Source organism: Terrapene carolina, unplaced genomic scaffold (genome assembly GCF_002925995.2).
Source record: "Terrapene carolina triunguis isolate 2854851 unplaced genomic scaffold, T_m_triunguis-2.0 Scaffold23, whole genome shotgun sequence".
NCBI classification, from domain to species: Eukaryota; Metazoa; Chordata; order Testudines; family Emydidae; genus Terrapene; species Terrapene triunguis.
The window spans coordinates 1,288,821-1,304,725 of record NW_020664374.1 but is presented as its reverse complement, the minus strand read 5'-3'; the positions used below and the strand labels follow the sequence as shown (position 1 = coordinate 1,304,725).

The 15,905-nt window shown below is 39.3% G+C and overlaps 1 protein-coding gene across 1 annotated transcript in view; it reads right to left on the bottom strand.

Moving 5' to 3' along the window:
• LOC112109713 (gamma-aminobutyric acid receptor subunit gamma-3) overlaps positions 1–15,905 on the bottom strand; it is a 514,545-nt gene that overhangs the window by 474,002 nt on the left and 24,638 nt on the right. Inside the window, exon 3 of the mRNA XM_026648999.1 lies at positions 9,272–9,339. Coding sequence (XP_026504784.1) covers positions 9,272–9,339 — 68 coding nt within the window. The remainder of the gene's footprint in view (positions 1–9,271; positions 9,340–15,905) is intronic.

The following is a 15,905-nucleotide window of genomic DNA, read 5'->3' as shown; positions in this document are numbered from 1 at the left end:
AGTTCATATCCGGAGCCCTCTCTTCACATCTGCTAGATTTTGCTTTTCAGAGATGTGAACATTTCACCAAAGATGCGTATAGTTTGCAAGATTTTAATTTTATTTTTTTGTCTGTGTGGAGGAAACCTCTAAATTTTGCTCCATTATAATGTGAGGGTGGTTTATCCAAAATCATTTAGCTTCACACCAAACCTGCTGGGCCAAATTGCCCATTCCCACAGAAAATACCATGGAAATCTAATGGAAACTCCACAAAGGTCTACCCTCACCAGCTACCTTCTAGTCTCAAGTCAAGTAGAAAGGGTTTGAAATGTTACAACAAGGAAAGGCAACAGAGGGATCCAGCAGAGACCTAGGTTTTGTGGGGAGGCCAGTGGATCCAGGATGCACTAGTATTATATGCAGCAGAACTGCTTCTGCCTTCAAAGTCTAATCAGAAGAAAGAAGCCACACAAAGAGATGGGGACAGGCAGGTCTAGCAGCTCCAGAATTGGCAGCAGCAAGAGGAGAATGGCCCTTTGAAAACATACAAAGAACCTGGAAATTATCAGCAACTTTCATAGCCTGGGAGGCTTCTCTCCAAATCTGAGAAAGTAATAAATCACCGTAATGCTCATTTGTAATGATACACGTCTGACTTTTAGCGAAAGCATGATGGAGTCTGGATATGTCAATGCCTTTGCAGAAATGGGAATCCCTGATATTCTGTAGATTTTTAAGTTTGCAGGGACAAAGCATTCATTATATTCCTTAATTCAATAGAACCACCCAGGAGAACTAGTTGATTTGTACCAGAGTAACACTGACTGAGCACTTGTGACTCAAGGGACACTGTGTTAACTAAAAGTTTGAAATGTGAATGAAATATAGTTCTTCCAGTTTTGATATGGAGCCATGAGAGACTAAATGAAAAGTTGCCTGATTAGATGGGTGACATTCTGTCATACAGAAAGTACAAAGGGCACCCAGATCCTCTGGGTTTGATTTAATTTGAGGTCGATAAGAAAAATGAAGGATATTCTTTTGATTTTTTTGAGTAGTTGGTAAATGGAACTGACTCCCCTAGCAATAGAATATACTATAAAAAACAGAATATTCTGCGATTCATTTGAAGATTTGGGACCATATTCTACTCAAGTGATCCATCAATTGCACTGTTGTAAACCCAGAGGGACTCTATTGACTCCATTAGAGTTACTTTAGATTTAAGCTGGTGTGACCAAACACTAGACAATGTTGTTAACAGTTTAACATTAATTGCCAAATATCATTAAGGAGGACAGTTACCAAACTACTAGTCTCCATTGTAATGTAATGCAAGTCCACTACTGAACGGTCCTATACCCAGAAACCTTTGATACAAACACCTAGAATGTGCAGTGCACCCAATAATCAAGGTTCGTTTTTTGGGGAAAGCTTGATGCAAGATGTAAAACAAACTTGGAGTTTGTGGACAGCCAAGAATCAAAGTGATCTAGGCAATGAGACTCAGAATTTACCCAGTGGAAAAAGCATAGCAGCATAACACCCCATCCAGCAATTTTATCATAGTTTTCTGAATTAAGGAAATGATCCACAATCTGTAGGCGAGATGAGAGTGTGGATTTAATTGGCATTCACTAGATGAGAAGGACACAAACCCTGTCTTGTTCTTACCCAGGCATTGCTCAAGTATGAAGAAACTAACATGTCATCCTGATTCTGCCTCAGCTATTTCTGTAGTGCCCATTTCTGTTGAGATTGTGCAGTCTGGGCTTCTTTTAATTGTGTCATTAAAAGTCATTTATACAAAACTAAGATAAATTGGAAATACATATTTGACTTTCTGCATTTAACAAAAGAATCAGATAAAGAAGGTTAGACAGATAGGAGATGGGTCCAGTCCATGAGCTCTGGATCAAGCCCTAGATTAATAGCACTAGACCATGACCCAGTAAAATACTTAGGGATATGCTAAGCATCTTCATCCCATTAAACTCAGTGGGACTACTCATTTAAAGTTAAACACAGATTTACAATGTTTTGCTGGACTGGGGTCCAGAACAGGAGCTTGAAAATTTGATGAACTATACATCAAGTTTATTTGAGAACAAGCCCTCCAGCATTTTTCATGAGCTGAACTCATTAAGTAAAACAAACCAACCAACCACCAGTTTTCCCACAAGTAGTTACTGTGCGGGGAGGAAATGGAGGGAGACCTCTGCAGAGAAAATGAAACTCCAAGCTGCAGGATAATGACTGACACAGAGTAGTTCTGCTGTAGAAGTTGTATCTAAAAGAAGCTGTGACAGATTCCTGTAACATCCTGAACCAACCTTATGGAATTAAAATTAATTTTATTGAATTAAGGTTAATACCTTTGGAATACATTGCCTTAAAAATACAATGACAAGCATAATTGTATGTACTCTCTCTAGTAGGAGGGGAATGCTTAGGTGCTTTGAAGCCATCCTCCTGGTGAGGTTTGCATATACTAGTTCAAAGTGGATTCTCCAGGGACCAACAGACAAAAAGGATTTTGGGATAAATAGCCTGGTTTTAAACTGGATCAGGACCTTCTTCCTGATCCAGCAAATGGACAGTACCCGTAGTCCCTGGAGGGCCCCATTTCTTAGAGCAGGTTTGGAAAAAAATGGGCCTGCCAGAATCCATGTTAGGGTTGAGGTGAATTCTGTTGAGCTTATTAAAATGTTTAGGTTCTTTTAATATGTTTTCTCTGCAATGCTTTTTACCTAAGAATAAAAGAAGGTTGTACAGAAAGTGCTGTGTGGTGCCATATAACTAGCATTTAGACCTGTTAATCATTTCTGAAGAGAAAGCAAGCAGGTGTCCACGGGTAACCTGTCTGTGCAGGGAATAACAGTGAAGGCAGGGAACTGTGAAGCCTGGAAATACACCAGTCTGAAGGGGGAGAGACACAGGGCTCCATCCAGAAAGGCAGCAGCTGGAAGCCTGAGAACAGTTGCCCTGGCTGGACCACTGAGGGGAAAATACAGGCGCAGTTGCTCTGAACTATGACAGATGCCTATAAAGAAATTATGTTATATTTTTTTTTAAAACTCAGTAGAGGTGTGGGGTGGAACAGTCGTAATTGCAATTTTATTTGAAAATAGGTTTGCTTTAGTACATTAAGTTGGGCAGATGATGTTTCCATAGTTGCAAATGCTTCAATGGTATATTTACTTTGAGTAAACAGGTGTAGAGACTAAACATGCAATTAGAAGTTCAGACTTCATTACAAGCCATAGATAGTATTTGAGAGGCAAGTGTCTATTTTCAGACATCTTTAAAAAAATACCTAGGGTGTCTGTGGAGAAGAAAAGTGAGCATTTGGGGACTTTGAAATTGCAGTTCAAAGAAGTCTATCAATACATTAAAGGGCATACGCGTGTAAAGAATTGGCTTTATTCTATAACACTGAACTGTGAACAAAGAGGAAATAGAGCATACATAAAGATATGAGGAAGCAGACTAGACAGTGGACAAAAAGAAGGTGGTGATAAAAAGCACAAAAGAACACTACATAAATTATATTTTCAAATTGTATGAGAATAAATGAGTTAGCATTTATCCAATGGATAAGCGATAACTTTATGAATAGATAATTATAGGTTCCTCACATTCTCAAACACCTTTTTTACATGCAGCTGCACTGAAATAAGATTTTGGGTACTTCAGCCACAGAGAGGTAGAGCTGCAGCCTTTTCTCATCTCAGGCTGTGACCTCATCCAGATGCTAAACAAAGTTAGGCGTGTCCATTGTGTGTATACAGACCTGATTTGGTTTTCTAGGGACTGAATTGCCTATAGGGTAGTACTGTGTTTCTTTCTGCCTTACTGAGCTTCTTGAAGAGGAAGATGTTGGGGAATGACAAATACATTCAAGTATGTTTCCTGAATTATGTCTCAACTTCAACTTTCTCCATTTCTAATTCATTCAGGCACAAGCCTAGGTCATACCTGAAGAAAATGTACTGTGTGGTGCCACTTTAAGCTTTAACATGTATAAAACAGTTTATGACTCTATGCTAGGGGCAGGCTATTTTGTGTCAAGGTCCAAATTTCTTGGTCAAACTACAGTCAAGGTCCAGACTTCAGAGAATATAAAAAATAATAAGTAAATAAAAAGATTTCAGGGTCCATTCAAAAGCATCTGGCGGTCCGGATTTTGCCCTAAGGTCTGCCTATACCTGCCCTATGCTGTTACTGAAAAGAATGGGACTTGATGCAGATGAATCGATTTCCTGAGCATCATTTTGAAAATGTAGCACTAAAACTGACTAAAACTGTGATGTGGAATTTGAAAACTATATTTTGAAACATCAAACATAAAGGAAATATTTTTTAAAAAACCAACAGGAATGGTCCTAATGTTAATGAAAGTTAGCTTGCTTCACTAGGAGGGGGGTCTTCTAAACTCATTCTTTTTATTAAGACATAGCAATGCTCTTAAATAACAGTAAAAGTTGAATAAGTTCCTGTGAGACATTAATACCACATCTCACAAGTCAGAACCTCTAATGACATTTCATCATTAAGTGGTCAGTGATAGGTTTCTGTAACTTACCTGTATAAAAAGATAGGATAATAAAGTTAAAGGGATATAATAATCACATGGAAAGTTCTAATGTGGTTTTATATTAAATGCCTTGTGGCAATTCCTTAGGGAGCCAACTGATATATCTTTTAACAATCACAGTTCATGTTCCTTTTTTCCCAGTATGACTTATTTATAAAATTGACTTTTTTTAAAAAAATGCTGCCCTGAAGATTTTAGATGGGTGTGGAGATTCTACATTTCAAAGTACTTTTGTATAGCACTAGTTACTACTGTCACTTTACATAAGCCTTCTACTGCTGGAAAAATTCTTTTTTGAAGCTAATGCCACCTGGGACAAACTTTCTGCATCACTCCATTGGATTGCTTTTCCATCTATCCTCAACTTCTCCTTTCTGTTTTGACTGTGCTCAGTAATTCCTCTGCTATTTAATATTAGCTCTGCCCAGATTGCACCCCAAAGATCCCTCTTGCTGAGGGGCCCTGGACACACAGATCCCACTGCCTTCATAGAATGGGGGAAGTCACCTCTATGGCACTGACCCAGATCTGCTAGGACCCTCTGTAGGGCCAATGAGCTGCAAGTGGGAAGGTGGTCATTGTCCTCTCAACTCTGCGAGGACTCCACTCACTACAGCTTGAAGTCGTAGTAACCCCTGAGTGGAACCTCTTCCTTTGTATTTTAAGAGCAGGAGACAGAGGTCCAAGATCAGGCACCAACAGAGGCCCTCTTTTTATATGGTCCATATTTTATATATTACACACACATCTGTATCTATAAAATAGAAGCCATGTTGACAGACCCATGGGAGAATAGTTGGGGATTAGTAGACAAACAGAAAGACTTGGCCTGTAGCTGACCCCCAAAAACTTTCTTTTAGGGAGGCTACTGCTGCTCTTGGCACTAGCCTGGAGCAACCTTACAGTCAGGAGAGCACAAGGACTGCAGTAGTGTGCAATACTGCTTTCCTCCTGTGCAAGGGCACAAAGAAAGGGAAGGCTACCTTCCCACCATTGCACTCTCAGTTTCAGCCAAAATACATCAACCTTGCTGACTATTTAAATGACAGTTGTGGGAGCTGCTTTTTGGCTGTATTACATGCAGATGCAATAAATACAGTAGACTACTCAACTGCAGCACAAAATAGAAAGTTAGCTACTGGCCCAGTTTAATATCATACTAGTTTAGACTTCCTGCAGTAAGAAACTCCTTGAACATTTTCAGGACTGGATAGGATTGTGATAGGTTACTCAAGTTCCACTAGAGATAAACTACTACCCAGGAGTTTGGGGGCACCCATCAGACCACTAATTACATAGTTAACCCCTACCCATTCCAAGCCTACCTAGATGGTTTATAGCTCACAGTAAAGGGGTAATATATAAAAATGGATCTTGCTGGTTGGTTTCATGCCTACACTGAGTTAAGTAGTTCCAAAAATGCAGGATTGCAGTCAGAAATTTTCTAAAGCTTCAGCTTTGTTAGTTCATGTTATGGGCAGGAAATGTAGATGAGCTCTTTTGCTTAGTCCCCAACCTCTAATCCATGCTCTGTGGGCAGAGGAGGACCAGCCCCATTTTAATGGTGGTAGAGCCAGAGGGATGATCACCCCTCATGAAGATTTAAGAAAGGAGCACAGCCTGGAGCTGTATTACCTTTTCACCATGGCCCCTTCCATTGTGGGAATCCTCAGATCCTTTAATGGAGATCCTGGGACCAGTTGGGGAAGCATTGGTAGTGCAGTGAATGAAGGTTTGGGATTGAGCTGCTGGGGGCACAAAGCCTCCATGCAGGTGGCCCTGACCTCCTGACACATCCAGGTGTGTCTCTGGGTATCCTCCAGAGTCAGAGGACAAACTCCGCCCCCAGGGAAGATTCCTTAAGGGGATCCCCAGTGATATTTCCTCCCCTTCAGAGATCTAATAGGACTTCAGCCCTGGGTTGAATAGATTCGCTTTCCTATCATGGACGCAGGTATTCACATTAAATTCATTTCATACTGTCTCTGTAGTAGTCATGTTTTGTCAGCTGTTTCCTCATTTTTTTCTCCATGTGAGTGAAAAGGGAATTTGCATTTATATTAAGGTTTGATCATAAGCAGGACAAAGGTATGTACTTCTAACAAAACTTGATCTACAAAATTTGCTCAAATATTCAATTGAACACCCATTGCTCAGATTGCTTTGTAGTTTAAGGAAGAGGGTTTTACCCCCTAGATTTTATCTACAGGATTAAATCACGGATGAAACTTGATATACACATGAGTGGCATTTGAGCTCTAGGAGAGCAATATACAATTTAACCTCAGAGTGGTGCAGGTTAAATAAAAAGCAACTAAGAGTTATGGTTGGAAGACAAAAGCAGGTTAACTCCTTCCCACCACCTGTTGGTGAGCTCATGCTTGAGATACTGAGGCGGATGGAATCTAATTTAACCTGATTTTCTTTGCCCAATAAGAAACTGTTTGGCAGTTACCTTTACAGAGTAGCTCAGTATTTACTAACTTGACAGCTGTGTGATGGAGGGCTGGAAGCCACTGTCAGGCTGAGAACTAAGGGAAGAGCTGGAGGTGTGTGCTCATGATGACAAGAATGGTGCTTTTCCTGAGTTGGTCTTCTCCTCAAACCTTATCTATTTACCCCACAATACAAGCTCAGTCATCTTCTTGCTCTACTGAACATAGCTTTCAGTGTTTTTACTTATTGCTCTACTGTATTTTATATAGATGGAATACTTACCACATGTAGCAAGGCTATGTTGTCTGTAACTCTGTATCGTTACATGAAAACAACCTACTTCATAAATATCAACATGCCAGCCACACTCCAAATATTACACAGCCACATTTGGGGATTTTTTTAAAAATAACTGACTTCTTAATGTATTTCCTCACCAGAATTTCATGAGGTACTCGGAACTTGGGCTTAAAGCATAAGTAAGCCAGGTGTGGTTATACTGTAGCATAAATTGACTTCCAAGTACTGCTGGCTCACTTGAAGTGTTTTTTTTTTCATCCCCTTAGTTTGGGCAGTTCCTATAAAATTTTGTTAATCCAAGTATTTTGTGACAGAAGATACATCTACATCTCCAGCAGCTCAGAGCAAGGAAAAGGAACTAAATAAACCTTTCCAACCTAATAAGTCAGTTGTTCACTTTTCTCATTCCCCTTGTGCAGGGCACACACAAGACACATACTGCAGTAATGTGAGCCAGAGGAATGCATGCAGAGGAGATCCTCCTGTAGACACATTCCTCTGAATTGTAGTTGGAGGAAAGATAATTATCAATTTAAGAATAACACAGATGCCTCCATTGTTTCACATTCTGTGCTTCAACTGAAGAAATATAACCAAATGTTTCACTCTCTCGCAGAGTGTGACACTATGAGATGTTCCAAGTACTGATTATTTGTTCCATCTTCACTTGCCAAATCTCCCATTTGCACAGAGTCTCGTGTTTGGATTTTTTTTAAATATACATTAACAAGCCGTTGAAAAAAGGCATTGGCATTCAAACTCAGAACAATGGTTTCAAAACTCAGCCCCCCTCCCCAGTAAGCTAAAAGAACAATTACACTTATTGTTTAATATTTATATTACAGTTGCACCACACAGAGCGCAATCAAATTTGTGTCGTTGGCTAGGTTTTGAACACACACAATGGAATTCCAAGTGTCTGCCCTGAAGAATTTAAGTAGGAGATTTTAGATGTGAGCAGATCAAAATATTAGCAAACCTCCTTTCCCCCAATTCCTGCCCCCATTTCTGAACCACATTAGGACAAAATTCATCCCTCCACACAACATAGAGTGTTTGGAATCCATGAATTGAAGCCAAAAGTTGTGCCACAAAAACAATCCAAGCCTATGTAACTATGTCAACATCAAGATAAAGAAGCACAATTTATAGTATTTGTCACTGCAAAAACTGAGCCCTTTCCTGTATGTTAAACCGTCTGTTAACAGTGAGCTAGAAGAGAGTTTTACTTCTATGATTAGATTGGGTCCAGCATAAACCAGTGGTATCAGACACACGAGCAGTGTCTCACATGCCTTCTGAGAGTTCTGCGTTCCCTGGCTCATGCACACAGTACAACTAAAGATGACCTTTTTTTCCGAAAGCTCAAGGGGAAAAATGAAGGACACTATTCTCTCATTGATTTATAATACAACATTGTAGATCTGATAAACTCATGTAAATAAATGCACTGATAGAGTTAATACTGATTTTGATCCAGAGTTAACTCAACACTTAAAGCCAAATCTTACATATATATTTCTATACAGGGACATATTGTGAATACCTGGCTTATTTTTAAGATGAACATTAATTTTACATAGACATGTTTCTATTTAATTTTAATTTCCTGTATTCCTAAACGATATTATTTAAGCATCACTTGCAACATTTTCCTGGAAACAGGCTTGTTTCATATGTGTCTTTCTGAACATCATACTTTTATCATTCAAGATATAACAGCATTTTATGACAGGCAGCACTCAGCATGATACTGCTGAGTTGGTTTATTTCTCCTCGGAAAGGCACAAAAGTAGAACTATGTCTAAAAAGTAGAACTATGTCGGCTGACTTATTTCTTACTGCTTTCAATCAAAACATCTTATCCTAGTGACATTTCTCTCCCCCCCCTTCAACAGCAAGTATTGATGCCAAGACAAGCAGTCCAGATAAAATCATTGTTAGCAAGACACTTACCATATTTATTGATGACACTGGGCCAATGCTGTTAACATAAATGTCAACATCAATAACTGTTGGTTTTACTGTGGAAGAAAACAAAAGGCAGCATTTAATACCACCCTCTGGAGGACACAGCTCATCATGTTAAACTTTTTCATAATTACAGATACCCATCTTTGATTAAAACCAAAAAACTAACAAACAAAACAGCTCATACATTTTGAAGAACTGGCAAGGTTCCTTTCTATTATGCTTGCTGCATATGTACTCCCTGCTGTAAATTATAGCCCGGTCAGTTTCTCTTTATAATCTCTGTTTATCTCAGTACCAGCATGGAAAACAGATTTTTTGTGGTTACACAATGGCCCAGATTCAGAAACTAGGCTATAAGGCATCCAAACTGATTTAGCTTACAATTTTCCTCCAGTCCCCTCTTCATATAAACTACACCGCCTTCCCCCATGTACTTGGCTACCCCAGGAAACTCCTTCGAGACTTAGGTCTTGTCTACACAAGAAAGTTGCACTAGTTTAACTAAAAAAAATCAGTTATTTAAACTGATTTTGTTCAGCCAGAGCAATCCCTCCCACCTCGTTTTGTTTAGATTTAACTGATTCATAATTGACTTAAACTAACCATGTTTTAAACCCACATAAGATAGCCTTTTGCACTGGTTTAACTAAATTGGTTTAAAATCACATTTAGGTAAGCTGGTGCAGGTCTCTCATGTAAACGAGGTCTTAGGCTCCCTCAGACTCAGGGGGCTAAATTGAGATGTGATTTGGTTCATTAACAGGCCACCTTAAAGCCACTACTTACCTCACTCCACTGATGACTAAGAGCATCAGTGCTGATATAGGTTACATGGCTAGAAGCCAAGCTTTAAATAAGGTAGGGCTACTTTAAGTGGGTTGTTCCCATCCTACGTTAACTTACACCTTCTTCTATCTTCTCAGCATGCAAGTTACACCAATTCAGATACCAGTTGTATGATAATTACTGTCTCTAAGGGATCCTACCTTACACCAGATTTCTGAATTTAGCCCATTGTATGCATTTAATCATAGAAGTGTAGGATTGGAAGGGAGCTTGAGAGGTCATCTAGTCCAGTCCCTGCACTCATGGCAGGAGTGAGTATTGTCTAGATAATATGTAGTATTATCTTGCATGTAGAATGCAAACAATAAATGAGGCTTTAAAAGTGCTTAGCTATTTTTTTAAGTTGTGCTTATTTCAGTATTTATGAAATAACTGTCAATTCCTGTCAATCACCATTACAATAAACTTATAAAAACAGAAGTTTCTATGAAAATACAAAAGACAAACATTAAAATGAGCAGAAATAGAAACCCAAAGACAATAAGCCCTGTCTATAATTCATAATGTGGTTCTATACTGTTAGAAAAGTGTGGTATGTGACAGTTTGGGTTATTTAAGGTCAGAAATTTTGTCTAAAGAATTGACTTGTGGTGATAAAATTCAAATCATGCCTACAGCAATCAAAAGGAAATCTGAACTCAGTTGAACAAACACAGCTGATTAATGTAACTCTAATTGTACCCAGCTGATAACAAAATAGGAGTCTAACTGCTCCTAGCAAGGAGACTGGCTTCAAAATGCAATAATAGGTAGAACTGTAGAAAGCTACAATTGACATAATTTAGGTAAGGATTGGAAGTAGCAGGGAAGCACAAGCAGTTTTATTTAGATATTACATGTGGGCAACAAGACCCTGACACTGCAAAGACGTATGCACATACTCAACATTACACACTGAGTAGTTCCATTGAACTACCCAAAGTGCATCAGGCTAGGCATATAAGTTTCTGTAGGATTGGGGACTAAATGATCATGCATTGTTTTGAATCCACATTTTAGTTAAACTGTATTTATATAAATATGCTATAAGTAATTAATTTGCTGAATAAACTGAGTCAAATAATCTGCGGCATAAAAGGCCCATTTAAACCAGTGGAGAATGTGGCCTTCTATGTTTTGTGAATGTTCCAGATGGTTTATAAACAGAAGAGAATTAAGAAGAAGACTGCTGATGTCATGTCAGTGAAAGTCAGGGTCCAGACTCAGATTTCCCCATAAACCCCACTAATTCCAAATTTAAAGGAGCCTGCTACACTATTACATCTCCTAGTATAGGAGAAGATAGGACGCTCCCTAGAACTAGATTGTTTTGCTTGGTAGTGGCAGAAGATACAAGTGCCACATGTTGTTTCTATAAATGTTAACAGAAATGTAATTGGCTCTTCTGTTAAAAAGCATAGCTTCTGTGGAGCCTGGATGCCTCATGGTTAGAAATGGTCATAGACAAAACCCCCACAGGTACAGATTTTTAGATTTGTTATGGTAGGACTTTAACTCAGGGATACCCAATGCCTTCTGAAATTAAAGGTTCTAGGATTATTTCACTGAAAAAAGTGTATTGTGTTAAGAAAAAGCCAGCTGGGTCTCAACTGTTTCTATACACAATGCATACAAAAACTCCACTTACACTAATTTTCAAAACTAAACTGAGTTTAATGGAAAGAAGGAAAGAGTTACATTAGCAATTATTTCAGTAAACCTATTCTATTCTGGCTGTATAATTGAATGTTCACAAATGCACATCTTAATGGATTGATTTAGCCTTATCTGGAGCTGCTGAGCTGCTGACGGAGCCTTCTTTCTTGTATTAAAAAATAATCAGACCTCACAGACCTTGAGTAGGCAAGCAACATTTTCATACCACACTAAAAACGGACAGTAAGATTACAGATGATACCCCACTCCTCAGAACAGTTTTGTCAGAGGAATCAGCCAGAAATAGTTCTAAAGAGCTGTCAAAAACCTAGGGAAATTCCTGACAGAACCATGTGTATATCATATGCCGACGTGTGATTAAAGGTTGTAAAGAGATATATCAGCATTCTCAAATGAAGTTTTTTGACACATTGTTTATTCTATGGCGGTTACTTTTGCTAAAAGATAACACAAATGAGTCCAAATTACAGCAGTGTAATGCTGACAAAGTACTGTCATACTACAGTATTTAGGGTTATTTAATTGCTTACCATATATATTTTTAATTTTCAAACATCTTAGTGTTAAAGGGAATTTATAAAGCTGATTGAAATATCTGCAAAATTAAGGTTATATCAGGAAAGTACCAAATGTATATATCAGGGATCGGCAACCTTTGGCACGTGGCTCACCAGGGTAAGCACCCTGGAGGGCTGGGCTGGTTTGTTTACCTGCTGCGTCCGCAGGTTCGGCCAATCGCGACTCCCAGTGGCCGCGGTTTGCTGCTCCAGGCCAATGGGGGCGGCAGGAAGTGGCGGCCAGCACATCCCTCATCCCGCGCCACTTCCTGCCGCCCCCATTGGCCTGGAGCGGCGAACTGTGGCCAGTAGGAGCCGCAATCGGCCGAACCTGCGAATGGGACAGGAAAACAAACTGGCCCGGCCCGCCAGGGGGATTACTGAATGCTGAAGGTTGCCAATCTCTGGTATATATCATGCAATTCCCATTCCCTTCAAATATCACTGCAGAGAGAAATTCTGTTCTCATTCATACCAGGGTAAGAGAGACATACATCCGCTGGTTTCAGTGAAGTTGTACTTTAGAATTACACTGGTATAAAAACAGCAGAATTTGACATATCTATACTGCATGGACCTGATTGCCCGTTGAAGTCAATGGAAAGACTTCCTACTCACTTCACTGGGCTCTGGGTAAGCCTACACTGCAGTGTAAGACCAGGGTTTGAACTCAGGCTCAAAACTAACCCCCTCCCCGCCCCCTTCTCTCTACACAAAAATCATGCTAACCCAGGGTTAAGACCTATGGTCCCAGGACCCCACAGGGGTAGAGGATCCAAGCCAGGACCCAGGGTTCAAACCATAGTCCTTTGCAGTGTAGATGCAGCCCCATTGGACTTGTGCTCTGGAAGTCTGCCTAGAAGTATCCCCCAATCCCATGGATCAATGTTTTGTCCTCTGGACAGTAAGGTTTAGTGGACAGTCAAGTTTTCCCACACTGCAACATGAACAAAGGGCTAGAGCAGCCACATTTTGTGAGGATCCTAAGAAGTCTGGGATATGGGTGGTTGGACTGGGACTCACCTAATGCAGGGTAGATGCTGGAGCCCCAGGCTGGGACCAAGGGTTCAACAATTCCTAATCTAGGGTTACAAATTTGTAGGGGCTCAAACCCAGGGTCTCCTAACTCAAATTCTATTAACCTGGCATTATGTTGTACTGTTGACAGACACCCTATGTCATGATGGCTAATTAGATGGCAAATTTAAATCTCTATTTTACAGCCTGTTCTTTTCTGTAAGTATCTTCACACTTTGTCGCACACAGGAAAACCGAGGGGTATACGATTCTGATCACTTATTTTTCTAATTTAGTATTTTAGAGGATGTTGCTACTTAAAGATCTCAAGACTCTTTTGTAGCTGCCGCTCAGCCGTTGTGCCTGTGTCAGCAATTCCATCAACATGAGACCATAATTGGGTATTTTCTACAGAAAGCTGCAGAAAGACCACAAAAATCTCCATATTTGAAACCTATGGAGACAAAATGTATGCTGCTGCACAGGGCTCATGAATATTTAATATTTAGAAATCTCCCTCGCTGGAAGTTTATTTAACATGAATAGAGCGAGGTGAAATAGTTCAAAACTTTAAAATTCACATGAAAAATAAAGTTTTTAATGTTATTAAATGTCCACCTTTTATTTTTGCTATTAGTCAAACAGTCCAAACCTTAAGTTATCCTACACTTTCTTCAGAACATTGATGCAAATATTATGGATCAGTAATTAAATCATTTTTGTTTAAAATAAAGTGCTATGTTTTTATTCCTAAAGCGTGCATATAATCATGTAACCAATGTATAAATATTATATGATCCCAGTTCCAAAAATCAATCTGTATTCCAAGGTGTCAAACTTCTACAGGAGTTCTGCATGCAAAATGCTAGCAGGATTAGACCCACAGTAATTAGATGCTCTTGAAAATTATTCTGTAATAATATTCCAAATTATCTGATAATTCAAAGAGTAACTAATTACCACGTACATTGCCACTTTTAGACTGTGGTAAGGTTGTAGTTTAAATAATTACCCTATGATTGAGTAATGATTAGAGCTGGAAGACTGACTTTTGGTTCACTGGCAGTTCCCCAAAAAATAAAAAACAATTCAACCTGAATTTTTTTTTTTTTAATTTTTGGCAAATCACCTATACCATCCCCTCCTCCTGTTTTGTGAATGGGTGTAAATCCTTTTGTGAATCTAGCCTGAAAATATTTTTTTCCACAATTATTCAGCAGATTTGAGTCAAGTCAGTGGATTGTTTCAGTCAATCCAAAACTGCAGGTTTTGGCAAATAAATTATTCATCTGAAAAATGTTGTCTGTCTCTAGTGGTACTGTATTCTCATAAAGTTACATGTTTGTCCCTTTAAAATAGGTTGCTACCCCTACCAAAATGTCTTTATAAGAATATGTCTAGTAAGTATAGCTAATTTTTAAATGGTGTTGGGCAATGTGGGATACCTACTCACTCAGACAGCTCAAGACTTCACCTCTATATTTTTGCACCAAGTTATCCCATTCCAGCAAACACATCTGTGACGCTGGCAGACCTGGTGCCAGCTCATGCCAAGGCCCCTAGGCCTCACTGAACATGGACAAATGCAAAGCTGGAAACCAGTCTGGCTCGCCTGTGTGTTAGTATAGTTAAAATAGGTATTAGGCTTATAAAAGTGTGTTTAGTATTTAGACTTTATGAAATGCTTCTAAGTTGCTGCATGTATTGATCTTACTTATAATATCTGTGTCACATGTTCTAAGGTAATATTTAAGTGTTTGTTCTGTAACTATAAAAATGTTTGGTCAAATTCTAAACCCTCAGAGTCAGGCGAGAAGCATTATACCAAGTGTGAGATACTAGTTTACCACAAGAGGTGTCATCCCCTGCCCAACAAAAGGAAGCCCATAGACACCAGACTAACCACTGTAAAACATCAGTGGACAAAAGACTTGGTTGATTGCCCCCGCCCCCAACACCCACGAAGAGAAGACACGCACAAATACTCGTTGCATCACAGCTTGAACTCTGGGGGAAGGGAATAAAAATCCTTGTCAAGAAGAAATTATGCCTATGTTCCTTGGACTTCAGGGAGAGGGTCAGACTTCTAAGCATAAGCAAGAGATCCCCAGCTTTGTAGCTTCGGTTAGCCCTAAAGGATATATTAAGCCTGCATATTACGGCAGCTTCTATCATCTTTGAAACCTAAGACTGACTCATTTGTGTGCATATGCTTACCTGCCTTAACTTTGTAAACAACACTTATTTCTTTTCTGAGTTAATAAATCTTTAGTTAATTACAGGATTAACTACAAGTATTGCCTTTGGTGAGAGATCTAGGATGCAATTGCCTGGTCCTTTGGGACTGGGAGTAACCTGAATGTTCTTATGATTTTTGATGTAAAGAACCATTTGTCGCAAAGGTGAACTTGCCTTGGTGGCAAGATAGACTGGAGTGCCCAAGGGACCTGTCTGTGACTCCATGTTAAGGTTGTAGTAGTGCCTGAGGAGATCGCACTTGTTACTTGGTTGAAGAAATTTAAGTACAGAACTCACAGCCA